Source organism: Vidua chalybeata, chromosome 1 (genome assembly GCF_026979565.1).
Source record: "Vidua chalybeata isolate OUT-0048 chromosome 1, bVidCha1 merged haplotype, whole genome shotgun sequence".
NCBI classification, from domain to species: domain Eukaryota; kingdom Metazoa; phylum Chordata; class Aves; order Passeriformes; family Viduidae; genus Vidua; species Vidua chalybeata.
In genome coordinates, this window is record NC_071530.1 from 148739214 (window position 1) to 148757971 (window position 18758).

An 18758-nucleotide genomic window follows, 5' to 3' on the forward strand; every position below is an offset into this window, starting at 1 on the left:
TTATCAGTGAAGAGCCACAGTAAAATAATGGCATTTTTTTCCAAATACCTGACATTACTCAATTCAAATTCACTGAGCTGTACACACAGTTTTGTTTCAAAAAGCATTATGCAAAAGATAGGTTCAATTCCAAGCAACTTTGCGACTGCACATTTTAATTCTTATTTAAGTAAAGTGATTCTTAAGGGCTTGTTACCATTAAAACATAATAGCTTGAGATTTGAGGTTTTACACAGAATCTAGTACCTCTTTTTGCTTAGCAGAAGACAGCATTTTACATATTTATGCAACTAAACAGCTAAATTTTAAATCAAACTTTTAGCTTCCATGTTGTTAAAATAGTGACTGACATCTCCCATTTACTTGATGATACTCTTTACTTAGATTTGCCAGGCTGCATGGTTGGAGATTCAAGTAAACATAGAGAAGCTGTATTTTAAAATGCATCATTCGATTCAAACATTAAATTTTGTTTTAAACCAGTTTTGACTATGCATTTGTGTTCCATTAACAGAAGCAAGAGTTTCTAATTAATAGATCTAGATTTCATTGAAACAAATAAATCTCAGCAGCTGAATTTCTACTTGGAGAATAAATCTTTTTTTCTCTGTTTTCTTAAGTCCCAGTTTCCAATTTGAACTGAACTAGTAAATGAACAGAATTAAATTTAAAAACTATAAAATGTTCCTTTTCTGTGTCTAGAGGCAGCTAATCCTGAGAGAAAAAGGGTTAGAATGTCAAGTTCCAGAGCCAAATGTTTAGCTGGTAACTTCCTCTCAGCTTAAGACTTTTCATTTCTATTTAGTCTAATTTTAAAAATGATCTGCCAACTACCCAAACTTTAAATACAAGAATAGGATTTAGCAGATAATCAGTAACAAGCTTTAAAACTATGAAGTTTATTTAGGAAAGAACACATTCAAATGAAAACTGATTTTTAAAAGAGTGAGTTTTCCTCCACCCTTAGGAACAGGTGACTTTCTGTGCAGCATAGAAAAATAGTAAAATCTGAGCACTTCTGAACTCCAATATCACTGCATTATTTCTCTTTTCTAATTAAACCTTCAATTGATTAACAAAACCTGGACATTTCAGTCATGTGGCAACAGAGAGGAGCACTAATGACACCTTTTTACCAGTTGTAAGGGAACTGTTCACAGTAAATAAAACAGTAACCTAATCATCTGCCTTCAATTCTCTTGCTTTTGTCCTTCACTACAACTCAAGACTGAAGGAGTTTTGTTGGTTTATTTTTTCCTAATATTCCAATATTTTTAGAAGAACTACAAATTTAAAGTAATTTTTATGCTAAATGGTCCCTTGCACAACCTCAGGTTGGACTTCATTATTCTGGAGGCCTTTTGCAAACTTAATGATTCTATTGTAATACAATATCAATCTCAGCAGAATTACCAAAAAAACTACAGGCCAGAAATACATTTCTGGCGTTTCTTATCAATAAAAGACACCAAACTCAATGGCAAGTTCTATTTTGGATGAGTTCAGGAGAGAAGGAAAAAAATATTCAACTGTTTTTTAAACACATGGGAGAATATTTAGTTTGATTTTTTCAAGGGCACTAAGCATCACACTTATCCCTAGGCCTTATGAAACTGGAAGGTTTACTGAGACAAACAATATCTGAAGGCAAAGAACAGAAGTTTCTTGTCTTTAAGAGTTCAAACCTTTTCAGGATTAGGGATTATCAATATCACATGTGGAAATGCAGAGTGGAAGAGTTTAAAACCTTGTTTTCAGTACAACTTTCCATACATATATCAACAAAGCTTCACTGTAAGTCCTGGAAAATCCAAGGACCTTTTGACAGCAAATAAGATCTACAAGCAGAAAGCAAATTTATTCCAGTTTATCAGTTCCTCTCCTTCCTCCAGCACTGATCTGAGCCACTAAATAGAAGGAATAAAGCAGACAAATACTTCAAGTTTGCCAACAAAGTTCTGTGCTGCAGGAGTGACTAAGGGGAGACATTTGGCTTTAAAAGGAGGAGAAAAAGAAATCTATACATTTTCACTTCCATCCTCTTTATTGTAAACAAAGGAGTAACTGGAAAAAAATGCAATTTTTACCAGGCTTACTGAGAAGCAAAACCAATTTTTAAAATCTTTCAGTATTCATTAAGATCACTGGTCTCATTAAGCTGGGTGATAAAAAAGTCACTATGGAATATTTTTCCTAAGAAACATAATACAAAATAACACTTGTCCCTTTTGGCTTTTCCAGGTGATTCTGTAAATGCTACATGGTCCTATCCCATACAAGGGTCCTCACACACATCATTCCTATTGCTGAAAATCATCCACAGACATATTTATTGCATTGTCAATCCTTAAATCCTGTTAAAATATATTGCTGAATAATAAAAAAAAAAAAGAAATAAACTGCAGAAGTATAGAGGAACTTAAGGCCATTGTCCCAGCTAAACACTGCTTAACTCAGGTCCATCACATTCAGCTTCTAAAAGTTAGAAACACAGATTGGTTTGGGTTGGAAAGGACCTTAAAGATCATTTAATTTCAACTCTCTGTTGACTGATTACCATCAACAACCCACTCAGGCATACACAGAATTCCCCAACTTCCCTGCTCTCCATTTCTTCCCAAATTAATTCTATTTCAAAACATAGTCACGTTATTTGACTGTGGGTCAGAAGAAAGCGCAAATATCTGCTTCTTTTAAAAGTCCTACCTTGGTCAGAAAGGAAATCCAGCATGGTCTGGAGCAGGAAGGAGAGATGCCTGACACACAGGGCAGGATTGCCCATCCTCCTGGAAGCATAGACCAGCTCATGGAGCAGACGCATCTGCACTGCAGCCCATCCCCTGTGAGTTCCTGGGAACAATGTAGGTATTTAATGTATTATAAAGCTGGAAATCATCACAAACACATTGGTTTTGGTTTTCTTCACATGCAAAGCAGTAATTTTATGGCACTTATACCAATCACCAATGGTTGTTACAAAATCCAACCCTTGTACTCAACACAAAAAATAGGACTGTTGTATTTGCTTGAATATCTAAATGTGAAATCAAGTTTTGTTTTATATGCTTGTCTATTGACTAATAAATTTACAATTGAAATTCTGAATATGAAGTTAACACTTCCCAAAAACCAAAATAATACACAAAACCTTTAAAGTTTTTTTGGTTTTTTTTTTTAATTCTCTGGACAATGCACATGAGATTTCATATAGAAATTAAAATCATGGAATCACAGAATGGTTTGGATAGGAAAGGACCTTAAAGATCATCTATTTCCAGCTCCTTGCCATAGGCAAGGACACCTTCCCCTAGACCAGGTGGCTTAAAGCCCCATCCAACCTGGCCTTGGACATTTCCAGGAATGGGGCAGCCACAGCTTCTCTGGGCAACCTGCACAGTAAAGATTTACTTCCTAATATTCAGTTTAAACCTACTCTTTCAGTTTGAAGCCATTCCCCCTTGTCCTGTCACTACATGCCCTTGTAAAGAAAGAAAAATTACCTGGTAATTCTTAACTCTCTTTAAAGATCAGGCAAGAGATATTTTCCCTAAATGTTTTCCCGACCAATAAAAGCAATAAAACTTTAGAACACAAGGCACATATCCTGATTTTCAGTCTTTAAGTTTCAGACTATGAACTACTCCATATTTGTAGAGCATCTATGGAAAGAATAAATAGATCATCTTAACATAACCTTCCTTTCAGAACCATAATATGCAGCACTCTTCATGAAGCTTAACCTGCTTTTAGTAGTAAGGAACAGCAATAATTTTTAAATAACAGATATTTCAAGATGTGCAATACTTCATAAACTTCAACAGCCTTCCTTGTAATATCACCCATCAGCATTTGGCAAACTGTTTTAGGAATATTTACTGCAACCAAACCTTGAGAGTTTATATTTTGAGAGTCTCATTATTTTTCATGTGTGAAATGTCATTTCTATCTTAGAGTTTGCAGTGATCTTTCCATATGTCTCTAAAAGAGCCATTTTGGGGATAGAAAACGAGACAACGCACTTCAGTGCAACATGAAGGTAAGGTAAAAATGAAAGATAAACACCAATCAGGTCCTTTCTTTGCTTTTTTGATTATAATTTCTTACAGAACTTCTACAACTTCTTCTCCCAACACAGTCCTATCCCAGGTCACAGCGGATTTTTCCCAGCACATTCCCTTTTCCTAGATTCTTAGCATCCTTCCTCCCAGTCCGCTTGGCATTTGCTACCTCCTCTCGCATATAATCTGACTGCCAAATCACAACAATTTTAAAAAACCCCAGCATTAACCATCCACAAATACAGCTCAGCCCATCACTTCCTGCTCCTCTCCTGCAGCTACAACATTTAGGGAATGGACCCCAAAACTGCTGCTGTATAACACAATGCAAGGTTTTGGAAAGGTGTACTCAAAAGGAGCTGCCAAGCAGCAATTTAGCTGTCTCTGATCTCACTTGTGGGAAAATGTGATATATTTGACCCTATTAATTACATTATATGTATCTATATACAAAAATAGGTAAAAGGATTTTTACTCCTTCCTTATAAGATCAAACAGCCACAAAACCAAAATAAATACAATTTCTGATGGAACAGCTGAAGGCACTTTAATTGAAAAAATAATCCAGAAGAATATATGACCTTTTTATGTACTGAAAAGCATATTACCAAAACAAAAACATTTTTGAAAATCATAAGAAACAAAGTTTTCATAAATAACCCATAATTACTTCCTGCAACCAGGGAACCACAGCAACACATTCAGCAGTGGCTTGCAGAAATTTGAAATTACTGGGAAAAGTGAAGGTACAGTGTTAACCAACTGCTTTATCTGCTGCAAGTAGTTTCAGATTAGCAAACAATTTAGCTCCAGTATGAAATCTCTCAAGGAAATTATAATGGAAAGCCAGCTAAGTGGCAATCCACACTGACCTTTGCTGAAGTCCTGAGGGTCCAGGGAGAGGCTGTAGCCAGGCAGGGTCTCCAGCAGCAGCTTGTAGCAGGCCCTCCAGCCGGGCTCGGGGATGCTGGGCGCCGCGCACTGCATGGCCGCGATGCGCTTGAAAAACGCCGATTTGCGGTGGAAACCGATGCGCTCGTACAGCTCCGACAGGATGCTGTAACGCTGGATCTTCTCCTCTTCCGAGAGCTGCAGTTTGAAGGGAAAAGAGAAAAGGACTGGTTTTTATCAAAGATTTTAAGTGCTAACTTTAAAAAAAAAAAAAAAAAGAGGAAAGACACACTAGCAGACATTGGCGCTGCAGAAGGCCAGGGATTTGCACATAGCCAGGCATGACAGCTTCTACAGCCAGGAAAAGTTAAGCTTGGTTCAACTGTTAACAAAAACTGCTAAGATGAATTTCTGCAGCTTCAACTTTATTTGTCAGTGGTACTAACAAGTAAACAGTCAAAGCAGTCAGTAACAGCTAAACAGCTCCACATTGTATGGAAGAGACTTAACATGATATTCGTGTGAATGAAAGGAGTGCAAAAATATACCACTTCCAAGATTTATTGTTTCACTAAGATTTCCATCCCTTGAAGATTAAATCTAATCTTGAAATCTCAGGCTATGAAAGCAAGAAACTACTGTCTCGATTTTTATGTCTCTAATCTTGTAAACCACAAAGTTTTCATTCCATGAAACCGTACTGTGATTTATACACTGTGAGATTGAATCACAGAATCATAAAATGATTTGGGTTGGAAGGGACCTTAAACATCATTTTGTTCCAACTTCCTGCCATGGGCAGGAATGTCTTTTTCTAGACCAGCTGGCTCCAAGCCCCATCCAGCCTGGCCTTGAACACTCCCAGGGATGGGGCATCCACAGCTCCTCTGGCAAACCTGTGCCAGTGCCTCACCACTGCCTTGCATGAAGCAAGTTTTGGAGGACAGCAGTGAGTTCAACAGGAGCTTTTCCCAACAAGGTAAAAAATAATGCTAAAGTAGCAAAATGTCATAGAAGGACACAGACCCAGATTTCTTCACTGATTCAAGTATTGGACCAGCCTGCCCAGGGACATGGTAGAGTCACCATCCCTGAAGGGCTTTAAAAGATGTGTAGATGTGACACTTGGGGACATGGTTGAGTGCTGGGCTTGGCAGTGCTGAGTTAATGGTTGGTCTTGAGCTCTATTCCAACCTAAACAATTCCATGATGCATTTGCACACTGCCAACAAGTGAGGTGGAATTTAGTTGAAGTCCTGTTAGGCTTGAAGTTGAAACCAACTTGATAAGGAACTACCACCATGTGTTTCTTTAGCTTATCAGTCTATTGGCCTAAGTCCCAGGTAACTTAATTCTTTTTGCCTCTGGCCTGAATGATAATCTTGCTTTGGAGTCAGCCAGCCATGAAGAAACTGCAACAGAAACTGGATGATTCCTGCTGTGTCCCAGCAACCAGCAGTGCAGAGCAATGCTGACACCTAGTGCACAGGATCTGGCACAATCAAAAGCAATAAAACATACTTGAAATTACTCTAAAGCTGCCAACACGTTTTGCAAAGGCGTTTCAAGTGACAAACTTCACCCAAAAATAGCCCTAAAGGACAGAAACAGCAACTCATTCTTCAAAACTGGAAGTATCAATCAGTGTGCTTAACTTTAGGCACTTAAAAGTTTGGACAGTCAAAGGGAAGCTGCTCACCACACTGGTTGGTTTTTACAGAAAGGATTAGGTCTTGTAAGCAGAGCTTCAAAATTACTTTTAGCCACTCAAATCCTGATGTAATTACAAAAAGCAGTCTGTTCTCAAAAGTCACTTCTAATTTTGGACAGAGGGATATGAGACACATCAAAGAGGAGTTATCAGAGGGCACCACAACCTTATCTGACAGTTCAGATTTTGGTACTTCAGGATATGAAGACACACACAGAGCAGCAAAGCATTTTACAAAGTTTCAGACAATTTTTGAAGCTGAAATTGCTATTTTCTTCAGAACTGACAACAGCAGACAGTGACTGAAGCAAAAGTACCACCCATCCCTAAGACTAAGCCCTGTATCACGAGTTGTGAAAAAAGGTAATTGCACCAGGGTGAAAACTTTCAGAAAACAATACAGTTGTAAAAAAAACAAAAAGCACAAAAGGAAAATACAGAAAAATTTTGGAGAAGTTATCGTAGTTCCCAAAAGCAATCACTCAGAAAGAACACGAGGTGTCCTACTGAAGCCACCTATTTATGCCATTTTTACAGGTTAGAACAATTAAAAAATGGCAGCTAAGTTGAAAAGGGCACAAGCACATAATCAGGAAATAAAGTAAAAAAGCCTTAAAAAACCCTATCAAAAGCTATTCCTTAAATACAAATTCTGACAATGTTCACTAAAGTCTTTAAGATGATAAAAGACAGGGCGATGCTATATAGGCAAACAGGAGCACTCACTAATAATTGTAACAATTACAAGAGAGGCAGCAGATTCCCAGAAAGTTTTCTTTTCATCATATCTAAGTTTTTACCACTGTTACATAACTTGTTGCTTTATGGTTGTCCCCAAAGTTAATCAAGTATTTTCCTCAGCTGCAGGAAACTTTTTTTAATCACCACAAAGACAGCAAAATTGCATTTTCCTGAGCACAGTTATGTGTTACCATCCAGGAATTTAAAAGAAGAAAAAATGAGAAAAAGCCCACACAGATACTCCAGGTAATTAATTCTGGGAAGATTGCAGCAGGCATTCTGCAGGCTATTGGTGTAGCACCTACAAACATCTTTCCTGACCTTACAAATTTATAAAAGCTTAATGCTTGTAAAGTGGCTGCAAAACAGCCACCACCTGAAGCACAGCATTATTTCCACCTGGTTAATTTTTATTTGACTTCTCTACCAGAGAAAGCACCTGGAAAGGCTGTAGGTCACTCTTCCCGTAACAGAGCTAGTTCTTTTCTCAGGCTTGTTTCAAGTCAGGCTTTCAAATAATGGAGCTTTTTATTTGTTTTTTAATTATTCCTTACGACATTAAAATTTTATAATCTCACTTTCTCTGTAATTATATTTTACAATTTATTCCTCATAACTGGATGCAAAGTTAAGTCTTATTACCCTGCAGCTCATCAGAAAATACCAATTACATTATATTACTAGACTGAGTATGAAATTAAATTTATGGATAGAACTAGTTTTCCTTTTTATAAGTCTTACACTTTAACCTGTGAGGTGGTTTTTCTGCTGCAGAATGTTGGTTGTGCTGATGTTGTATTTACCTACAAATGAAAAGCACTATCCTACAGTTTATTCCCTCAGCTATCACAAAATGACTCCTCCTCTGAGTTAGTCCAAATTATAAATACAACTCTTATTTGTTTCCATGCTTTATACATTAAATCTTAAAAAGCTGTAAATACAATTCCCAGCCATACCTCTCTTTATGGAAAATGTATTTCCCAGCCCCGGGGAAAGCCCTGAAAAAATTATCCTACTGTTATTTCACATAATGATGCCAAGTTGCTCCCCAGCCACGCAGAGATCCCAGTCTGTACTGGTTTGGGCTGAACTGGTTGCAGGTTCACTGGCAGCTTAGATCAGGATGTTTTTCATGTTCCCAAGCTTTGTGCTTGTGTATTATTAGGCAATACATATTAACTATTGAAGTGGCAAGTACTTTGCCGTTCACTGGGTGTTGGGAGTTAAGATTTTTCCTTTTGGAAAAAGGATTTTCCTTTTGGAAAAATCTTTCCCTTTGGTTCTTTTTCTCATGGAATTTTGTCCCATCTGTTGGGAAGAGACAATAACGACCAGTACTTAAGAGTGACCAAAAAAATGGCCAAGGTGGGGAAAGGTGCAGCTGGCTCCTCTCTTATGCGGGGATTTCTCTTTGGGAAGGGCAAAGATAACAAGAGATTTTGGCCAGGGGGTGAGGGGCTGGGCTGGGCTCCTCTCCCTTTCAGCACTGGAGGAAAGACAAGCTGTGCTGGCTGTGGGAAGAATTCACCACCACTGTGGGGCTCTGGCTCCTGCTGTCCTGTCCTGTCCTGAGGGGAGCTTTGCTCATTAGATCAGCTGTTGAACTGGGACCTTATCAGCCCCAGGTCTGTCTGGAAAGGACCCTCACCATCTCCTCAGGAGAAGCCAGGAGAGGAGCCCAACCCTGTCCCCCTTGCTGGGAGCGCGTGTTCGTTCCCGGCCGCTGCTGCTGCGGAGCCCAGCCTTGTTCCACACACCAGTGAAGAACTGTGACTCCTTTTCCCAGGTCTTTGCCTGAAAGCCCCAGATTTTCAGAGTTATTTGGAGAAAAGGGGGTTGGCATTTTCTATTCCAAAGGAGGTTCCTGCCTTCCTTGGCAGACACCTGTCTTTCAAACCAAGATGCTGGGTCGTACAGGTTTCCTCTGATAAGAAGTGAAAGTTGCAATATCAGTGGTGCCAGGGAGAACAGGGTATTCTCTTAATGGCACTAATTGCTTCCAGAAAAAGCAACAACAACAGTGTTGGAGTTTGCAGGCAACTAGAATAACAGCATCAGAACAAGAGGATGGGTGAATAACAAAGGGTGCAGAACTGCCAGCAAAAAAACAGGTTACAGAATTAAAGAGAGGCCTTTAGCACTACAAGGATTATGGCAATTAAGGTGCTCTCTAACAAGGCTGATGGTTTTTATGACAGCTTATCAATTAATTATTGCCTCATTTATGTTTTGTTAGAAAATTGATTCCAGAGAGAGGATTCTTTGCAAGTGAAAGAAAGTATTCTACCTCCCTCTGCTGTCCCTGTCTGGGTCTAATAAGGTCAATGGTGTGGACTTAAACTGCTCATCTTACCAAGATGTAATGAGGAAAAACCCAAAATCAGTATAAAACCTAACAACTTTTTATTAGTTCTTTCAACCACAGCAATCTCTCTGTGAGCAGTGACACCAAGCTTGAGACATTGCTCAAGTGTTAATGTTGTTTTGTGGTGATACTGAGCACTTTCCACACAGTTCCAAACGTTGATTTTCCCCCCTGAATTCCTTTCTGGTTTGGCTTAATTAAGACTTTACACTACACAACAAAAATTCAGTTGATTAAGAACACTAATCAGACCCTTCAGCTCACTCTGCAAGAGGCCATTCCTGATTTGCTCAGTTTCATTGAATGAGATGCAATCAAGAAAATTTGAAAAATCCACTGCAGGGCAGTCCCAGGCAGCTGTTTTTCCCTAGTACAGCATCACAAGAGAACAATGGGATTTTTTTTTACCTTCACAAGGGAGAAGAAGCACCAGAGTTTAATCTCAAACTAAGTCCTCATGTTTTTAGATGAACTCTCTATACCTTGTTACCCAGACTCACAGATGTGAAAATCCTCAGAAGTCAAGCTCTTGTCAGGAGGAAGCAGTGGTACAGAAAATAAACTGGAGTCTATTGAATCCAAGTAGCTTTCAGTATATTCTGTCAAATTACAAGAGAAAAAAACCTGGACTTCCCAACTGACCTGCCGAAGGTTGATATAAACTGCATTTTGCAGAAACTCAGAGGCTTCCATGCTCCTCTTCTGCATTGCCAGGACTCTCACAGCCTTCACACAAGCTTCCAGTTCAATCACCCCAGCGTTCTTGTACTTGGAGAAGGAGAAAATTAAAATAATATTGAAGTATCGCACCTGTTAAGATTTTATAAGCATTTCTGCTCATCACATAAATCAGCTGTCACATCCTCCAAACCCAGCAATTCCTTAATGCTAATGACTACACTGTTAAATTATCAACATATGCCCAAGTGAAAGTTAAGGTGTCATCTAAAATATTATTGTGCAAAACAGCTGTTTTCAGCCTCTTCACTCACTGCTCTCATTTTGAGACAGAGCACGCCTTCATTCTGAGAGTTCAGGTGAGGAGAAAAGCTGGGAATATTGGAACCATTTGGGGTAACCTCATGAATGGTTGGTTGTGGGTGCTGTGTCTGCAAATAAATTCTACCTGTACAATGCAAATATTTTTATTACTGCATCCACTTTCTCTTTAGTTAAAACAATATTCCTGATGACAAGAGAATTAGAAACCAATCTGAGTGTTGTAGTATTTGTTTGCAAAACCTTTGCTGTAAATGACTGTCCAGTGATTTAGCTTGCTTAAGGAAGCTAAGGAAACAATGCAGATGTGCATTGAACTGTTTGTGCTCAGATAACAAAACAGGCAATTTTCTAGCCAGACAATCTGGTCTGGTGATTTCCTCCAACAACACTGATACTGGGTATTTGATATGGACCACCTTCTGCTGAAGGTAAGCTCTCTTCAGGTATTTCTATTTGAAAACTAATGGGGGAAAGAAAGCTCAGTAACAAAATGTAAGAGTTATGCCAGCAAAGCTGTCCCATATTTCTCTCTCGTGCATTTATATTAGCAAAAGCAAATCAGTGGAGACTGAATCTATTTTAGAAGGTGCTACAAAAGTGTTTTCAGCTGAGTGAGAACATAAAAAATATGCAGAAAGTGCTGCTTCCTCAGCATTAGAGCAAGGAGTTACTCTGTATGTCTGGAACAGACAGGAGGAAACTGTGCTTGTGTTGAAGGGTTATAAATCAGTCCTGACACAAAACCCTTTGTAATTTCAATGAAGCTGCAGTGAAGCACAGTTATTACTTGCTGAGAGCACAGTGCGTATTATAAATAATCAAAATATAAATATCCTGCCTTAAGCCCAACTAAGTCAAATAATTTTATACTCCTAGAGACATCACACCCTTTCTAGATGAGCAACGTACCCTTAAGGTAACATTAAAAAGCTGAATGCATCCTTGACAGTTATTGTTTTACTGATGGATTCTAATTTATTTGACACTGTGCCCAGAACTATCACCTTTCATTGCTCCTGATCATAAATTAACTCATGCACACAACTGAAATTGTTTCACTTGGAGAATCTCCCTTCAACATGGACATGAAAATGCCTGTATAAATATTTATAAGCTTAGTCTAAAGATACTTTATCAAACAAGAGAAATACCTGAAATTAAAAAGTGATTAAATAACTGCACTGCAGTGCAATTAAACTTATCTTTAGTGTTGATGTGGACATTGAGCCACTATTTTCAAAGTAAAAAACAGTTCTTTTCTTATTATGACTGGAGACATTAAGCTCCTTTTCCATCTCAGGCTCTGAGCATTTGCACAAAAACCTAAAAACTGGTCCAGTAGAGCTGGAATCTGTTTTACAAACCTCACTGCCATGCTTTTAAAGATCCTCCAAAACCAAAGCTGTTCACTGTTGAAAAGGTGAACACCTTAAGGTGCTTATTTAAAAATAACCAGGATTACCTTGCCATAGTAAGAAATGGCTTCTTTATATTTTTCTATGATGTCTTCAGGACTCAGGCAGTTCTTGGCACGTCCTATCTCAGCACTGGTATCTGCATTTATCCCATTGGAAGTCAGAGCACCTAGAACACAACAGGGTCAGAAATGAGCACAAGGACCCTTGGCAAATGCTAAATACCTAAAAAGCAAGCTAAGGTATGCTGTAGGTTTGACACAGAATACACAAAGTACACTTGCCCTACCTAGAAAGAAAGGAAATAATCTTTCACTTAGTAAAAACCAAATATATTCACAATTTTTAGCCCTTATCTGAATGTTTAGACCATGAATAAAATATAGATTGCTAAAATTATATTATGGCCACATCTGAATAGACAGTTTTAATCTTTGAACTATTCCTTCTACTTTAAAATTGTGTTTCTAAAGCACACCTTAGGAAAAAAAAGGCTCAGACAAAACAGTAAGAAATTGGTTTTCTTGTATCAGAAAGAAAGCAAGAGACAGAAAGGGTCTATATAAGGGATGAGAATTTGAAATAGATGCCAAGGAAATCTGGGGTATTAGAAAGAACATGAACATTTTATTTTAGGAATTTGATTTTATTGGAGTTAACATCATAAAAGTAGAAATGTATCAAGGGTTTGGCAAGGCTTGATACCTTCTTACATATTACTTAATCTGTAGCACTATACTGTAATTTCTTTAGGATTATACACTAACTGATTTCTCCAAGAGGTTTCTCTGCAAAAATGGCAAAAAAATCTCTGTGTTTCAGAGCTGGCCCTAACTGACAATGGTCAGTTAAAAACTACTGTGAAAGGTATTTCTGAATTTACTGAGGGAGCAGAAAGAATGTTTCCTTACATACTTAAATGCTAAGGCAACTTTTTTAATATGGTTATTAGCCTTAAGGAATCAGACCAAGCACATCTGGAGATTAAGAGGACTTTTATGGAAGTAAAAGATGTTTGTTCATGATGACTGAGGGAGCACCATGACACTACAGAACCACATATGACCATTCAGGTCGGTCACTTCAAAAATATTTTAAATCCTCACTACTCATGGAAAGAAATCCTGTTGATTAAAAATTATTGAGGCACAATCACGGAACTACAGCATTTATTTTGTGCCTGTTACCCTTCAGTCTCTATAATTTCACAAGATTTATAGCCAAAAACTGAAGCATCAGGGATCACTACTAGTTTTGGCAAGTGGCAATAACTATCTATACAATTGCAAAACACATCAAGTAATACAAGAAAACACTTTGGAAACATGCAGAAAATAATGTACCTGGATCAATGAGAACTTCTTGTGCCCCTAAAAGGAGGAACAAAAATGATTTTTTTCAGCCTTAAATAGAGCCAGCAAAGTAAGTTCTTATAATGTTTTATAACATCAGGCTTGAACAAAATCATCAGATTCATCAGCATTATCACTGCTGTTGTGAAGGACTACCAATTATAATTCAAGTAGTCCCCATATGTTAAATCTCATTTTGTTAATAAATAAATGTAAAAGTCTATGAATTTGCAATGAGTTCTAAGACACACTAAGAAGAATTTCAGAATTTTTAGAGTATAATTTAAAGCCATACATTTTTTCCTTTATCTTTTTTGTTTTGGTTAGCAAGTTTCCATTGCAGTCCACTTAGTATCAATGCCAAGACCTACAGTACTTAAATCTTCTTGTGGGAGCTCATTTAATCTGCACAATACTTAGAATAAAATTTCCAAGTAATTTTATCCCTTTTAATTGTCATTAATTTATCTCCATCAAATTTTCTGAATAATTGAGTCATGTCAACCCAATAAGCCAGATTGTCCATGTAAGAGCTGCCAAGAGTACTGCAGAGTTGGATTACCAGGTATGGAACACCTTGTTGCCCTAAACTTTGGTTAAACATGGCAATAAAATTGTTCATATCAAGGGTTAAGAAGTCAAAAACAATTATTTCATCAGCAAGACAGACCCTCCCTTCAGTTGACTTGCTCAGATTCCAGACAAGTGAAGCAGAGATTTAGATCTAGACCCAAATATACACCAACACTTCACTCAGGTGTCATAATTCTGCCTGGGGAAAGAGGAAAATCAACAAAATTAACATCTTAGAACTCCCAACAAATAAAATCCAGTGGAGAAATCCAAAACAGCCAGTGCTAAGCGTAAAGCAATCCAGACTCCTCTATGTTTGACATACAAATCCTATAACTGACAGACCACATCCAGATTTCCTTGCCAGGAGGAACTGAGCAACTCAGAATCATCCTTTACACTGAAGGCTGCACAGACACATCCAGGGATTCCAGGGGACACAGCCTAAACCTGTCCCCATACCAACAAAAGGGTTTATATACCTGAGAAGTCAAAGCATCCTTTTCACAGAATGGCTCGGGAAGGGACCTTAAAGATCATCAAGTTCCAACCCCCTGTCCATGGGCAGGGGCACCTTCCACTAGAGCAGGCTGCTCAAAAACCCCATCCAACCCGACCCTGAACACTTCCAGGGATGGGCAGCCACAGGACAGAGCAGAAGCTCATTTGTATTTTGGAGCTTTCTTTCCAAAGTTGTTTCTACAAAAAGCAGACACTCCATTTACTGAGGAGCCAGGTCCTGTGCTGTAGCCTAAAAATGCCAAATAATGGAAAGCACAAGGGATTCCAGAGGAAGATGTTTCTCTTGGCTGGATCTGGGCAGGAAACTTCAACCTGTGAAGGCTGAAGTACAGGCACAAGAAGAGGTGCAATTCCAGGTACAAGAGGAAGCACTAAAGGTAACTCTCACATCTACATGCCTCAAAATCAGGCATAAATTTCAGTTCCAAGTGTGGCATTTCTTGGTTTGTGCAGAATTTGGAATCCCTTTTTTTCCCTGGCTTTATCCCACAGAAAGATACAGTGGAATTTTTTCCCCAGATTAAGCACTGTCCTCACAAAATCAATTACAGCCAAAAATACTATAACCAAAGGTGCAGTTTGAAAGGATTTCATATGAAAGGCACTGCAGAGTCAGGAATAGGTAATAAAAAGAAACTTTCAGAAAACTTTGTAGGAAAATGACATCACAGCAACAGCTGTTTGGCCAGAGGGAGCTCAGCAGTTCACACCTCAAAACACAGAGATCATAACTAGAGTTAGGGAACAGTATCTAATGGGCCACAAAGTAATATTTTCATCTGCAAAGGATGACAAAAAAAACTGTGATCAATTTTTATTTACAGGAAAGTCCTTTGGAAAATCTTCTAATATGAAACTAAAATATTTTTAAAATACAACTACACTAACAAGTTTGCAAACTGGACATTGAAATACGTGATAACTTAATTGAGACCCAGCAATAATACACCCAAAATATATTCAATTATTCTGATAGCTGTGACTTGTTACCTTCTTTAGTAACCAGGAGTACCTATGACAAACAAACAGATTGCAACATCTCCTGATAAATATTCATTGAAAAATAGATAAAGGTCACTAATCAGGTGAAATTGTAACAGCCAATGTAAAAGGCATTCATAGGTCATGGGACCAAATACATAGATTTTAATTACTGGGTATTGTATAAAAATTAGTATTCTGTCCTGAAATAAGGTAATTGTACTATCACAATTATCTGATTTCAATACACACAGTTCATAATAAAGGTAATACAAATCAAGTGTTTACTAGATTGTGACTTATAAAATAATAAAGATGGGTGGTTGCTTCTTTTAGATGAAGGATTTCATTTTAACCACATTGTACACAAGAGAACTTAACACCAGCACTTAAACCCAGCTATGTTTAGCTGTTTATGACTGAAACCCAGCTATGTTTCAGTCCAGAGTGAATGCATACACAGCAGCAGCTGTGCTGGCTTAACCCAAAGGCCTGTGTAGCTCACCTTAATCAATGTATTTCCATTTTCCTACCCCAGCCCAGCCTCTCCTGAAAGCCACAGAACCTTTCAGGAGTTGTAACACCATTGTGAGACAAGCGTCAGGTTATGTGACAGGCTCATCTGCACAACCACAAAGGAGTGGAGAGGATCAGTGACCCCCAAAAACCAAATCAGAGCAAACAGAGCTGTGGGGGGTGAAGCTCAGCTCAGTTACACCTGCAGCTCTCCGGATCCCCTTACAGACAGACTGGGAGGTCACTCCCTACAGGAATATGGGGCTCACTGTAGGGAAAGAACACCCTGGGATTGTACAAGATTCCTTCTGGGGTGTAGGGGATGAGCCAAAGACAAGGAAAAGGAGGGACTGAGGCAGTTTAGGGAACAAGCATGGAAAAGCAGAGGGGAAGGCATGTGCGTGTGCTGGTCTAAGCACCAACCTCTGGAATTGAGAGCTCTGGCTCTCAGCCTTGTGGGTTGAGGTGCCAGCAACTGGTGCAGTGCAGTGTCCAGCTCCTGGATAGACTGAGGCTGTGTGTGTTCCCTGTGTGTTCTCCAGACCTGCTGGGAATTCCTGCTCAGTCTCCTGTCTGCCTGGACCTGGGGCCATGGAGCTGCAGCAGCCTTGCCTCTCTCACACACACCACCAGATCTAGTAATTCTGAATGACAAGGAACTCCATGTCATATGTGTAGGCTGGATAAAGAGTAACTCCTTTCATCTTCTTCTCCATCTGCTAAGCTCTGCTTGATGTCCTCCAGTTCTTCTCTTGAAAGAATCACTGTACTTTGATCCCTACCCATCCTCTTCCACAATGTTCACTGTATTACAGATTGCGCTCATATTTCTCCTCAGCCAACTCTTTTACAGTCCAGGAGTTTAGAAAAACTATACTAGATCTTAAAAATTATGTCGGCTTATTGGCATTTCATTTTTTAAAAAATTATTTGTTACTCATTGGCTTTAGAATAGCAAAAAAAACTTAATAAAATGTACCCAACTTAATTATTTTAATACATGCAGCTCTGCCAGATCATATTTTATGAAAAGTGCCTGCATCTCCTTCAGCAAAATTCAAACTAACATAGACACTACTAACAATCAGGTGAAGAAATCAAAAGCTTTGCAACTCTATGCAAAGCACATGTGTTGATATTAAGACCAAAATAGAAAAATAATTGCAAAAATTAAAAAAAAAAAAAATTATTCCCAAACCTCCCTCCTCTGATTAATGCTGTTATCTGTATAATTTTACAAAGTTAGGACATAGGGAGAAGTTTTCAGATGTTTAGTGGTGGCAAACAGAATAAAACTGAAATGCCATCCTTACCTGGCCTGTGCCTGTTGCCTGCCTCAGCAGAAAGAGAACCTCCTTGAGCCCTGCGAGACCCAACTTTACCCCCAGTGCCACCTGGGTAGTGATAGATGACAGATGCTGAGCACAGCCCCTCAAGGGCAGCTGCAGAGAAAAGGAAAAAAAGCCAACAGATTAGTAGACACATTTTCAAGAAGTGAAGTATCCTGTGGTACAGTCCATTTACACAAACAAAAATGTGCCTGAAATTAGAGGTCTAATGACAAAGACCATGGAAAAATCTGAGATGTGCTTTTCATCTCTGTGTTCACCCTCAGAGCTCCCATTGCCCCAACCCACTGAAAGAATCTGCAGGAGTAAGAATTTGTCACAGCAGAGGAAGCTCACATGAAAAGCACTTAATCCAAGAGGATGCAATTCCACAAAAACCAGATGCCAAGAGAGCTGACCAAGGTAAGACCACTCTCTCATCACTTCCAACAGGTTTATGCTCATTGGGGGAGGTTTCTAGTGGCTGGGAAAATGGAAAAGTCATCTTCTTTGAGAAGGAGGTACCAGCACAGATAGATCAGTATCAGCTCCCTGGAGAGGCTACACAGAAATCCTGCTGGAAGCACATAAAGTGAAAGAAGGTGTCTGTGAACAGCTCACATCCATTTACTGAGGACAAATCAGCCTTTGCCAACCTCATTGCCTCCTATGAGGAGATGCTAAGCTCAGTGGACAAAGGAACAGCAGTGGATGTTGTGTATTTTGGCTTTCAAAACATCTTTGGACAAGGTCTCCCACAGAATGCTTGCAGCCAAATTGGGAAGATTGGGATAGCTGGCCTATAAAGTAGGTGGAAAATCAGCTGGGCAGCCAGACTCAAAGGCTTGTGATCAGCCAAATGGCTGCCTGTGACCAGTGGTGTCCTCAGGGGGACAATACTCATGCCTTCATTAACTGTCTGGATGATTGCATAGAGCACACCCAGAAACTTCCTGGGTGACACCAAACTGGGGGGAACAGAAGGGCAGGACTTCAATGCAGAGAGAACTTGCCAGGCTGGAGACAGGGGCTGGCAGGAGGCTCATCCCAAAGCAAGGCTGGTGGGAGGCCATCAGATGGGTCGGGGGACTGGAGCTCCTGGCATATGAGAAGCAGAGAGAACTGGGTTTGCTCAGCCTTACAGAGCAAGAGGCTGAAGGTTGGTGTTCCTGCTGCCTTTAAAACACCCAGTGGGAAGGTAGGGAAGAGATGGAGGCAGGAGCTTCTCAGAAGTGCAGTGACCAGATGAGAGTCAACACAAGTGGACACAAGAAATTCTGCTTTAAGGTAAGACCAATTT

At 39.1% G+C, this 18758-nt stretch overlaps 1 protein-coding gene across 3 annotated transcripts in view; it reads right to left on the reverse strand.

Annotated features, from left to right (window-relative positions):
* Window positions 1-18758, reverse strand: part of TRAPPC9 (trafficking protein particle complex subunit 9) — a 451119-nt gene that overhangs the window by 420158 nt on the left and 12203 nt on the right. For all 3 annotated transcript variants that reach the window (XM_053951519.1, XM_053951609.1, XM_053951698.1), the window contains exons 4-9: window positions 17444-17572; window positions 13530-13556; window positions 12234-12355; window positions 10412-10537; window positions 4931-5147; window positions 2707-2850 (exon numbers count right to left, since the gene is read on the reverse strand). In XM_053951519.1, coding sequence (XP_053807494.1) covers window positions 2707-2850; window positions 4931-5147; window positions 10412-10537; window positions 12234-12355; window positions 13530-13556; window positions 17444-17572 — 765 coding nt within the window. The remainder of the gene's footprint in view (window positions 1-2706; window positions 2851-4930; window positions 5148-10411; window positions 10538-12233; window positions 12356-13529; window positions 13557-17443; window positions 17573-18758) is intronic.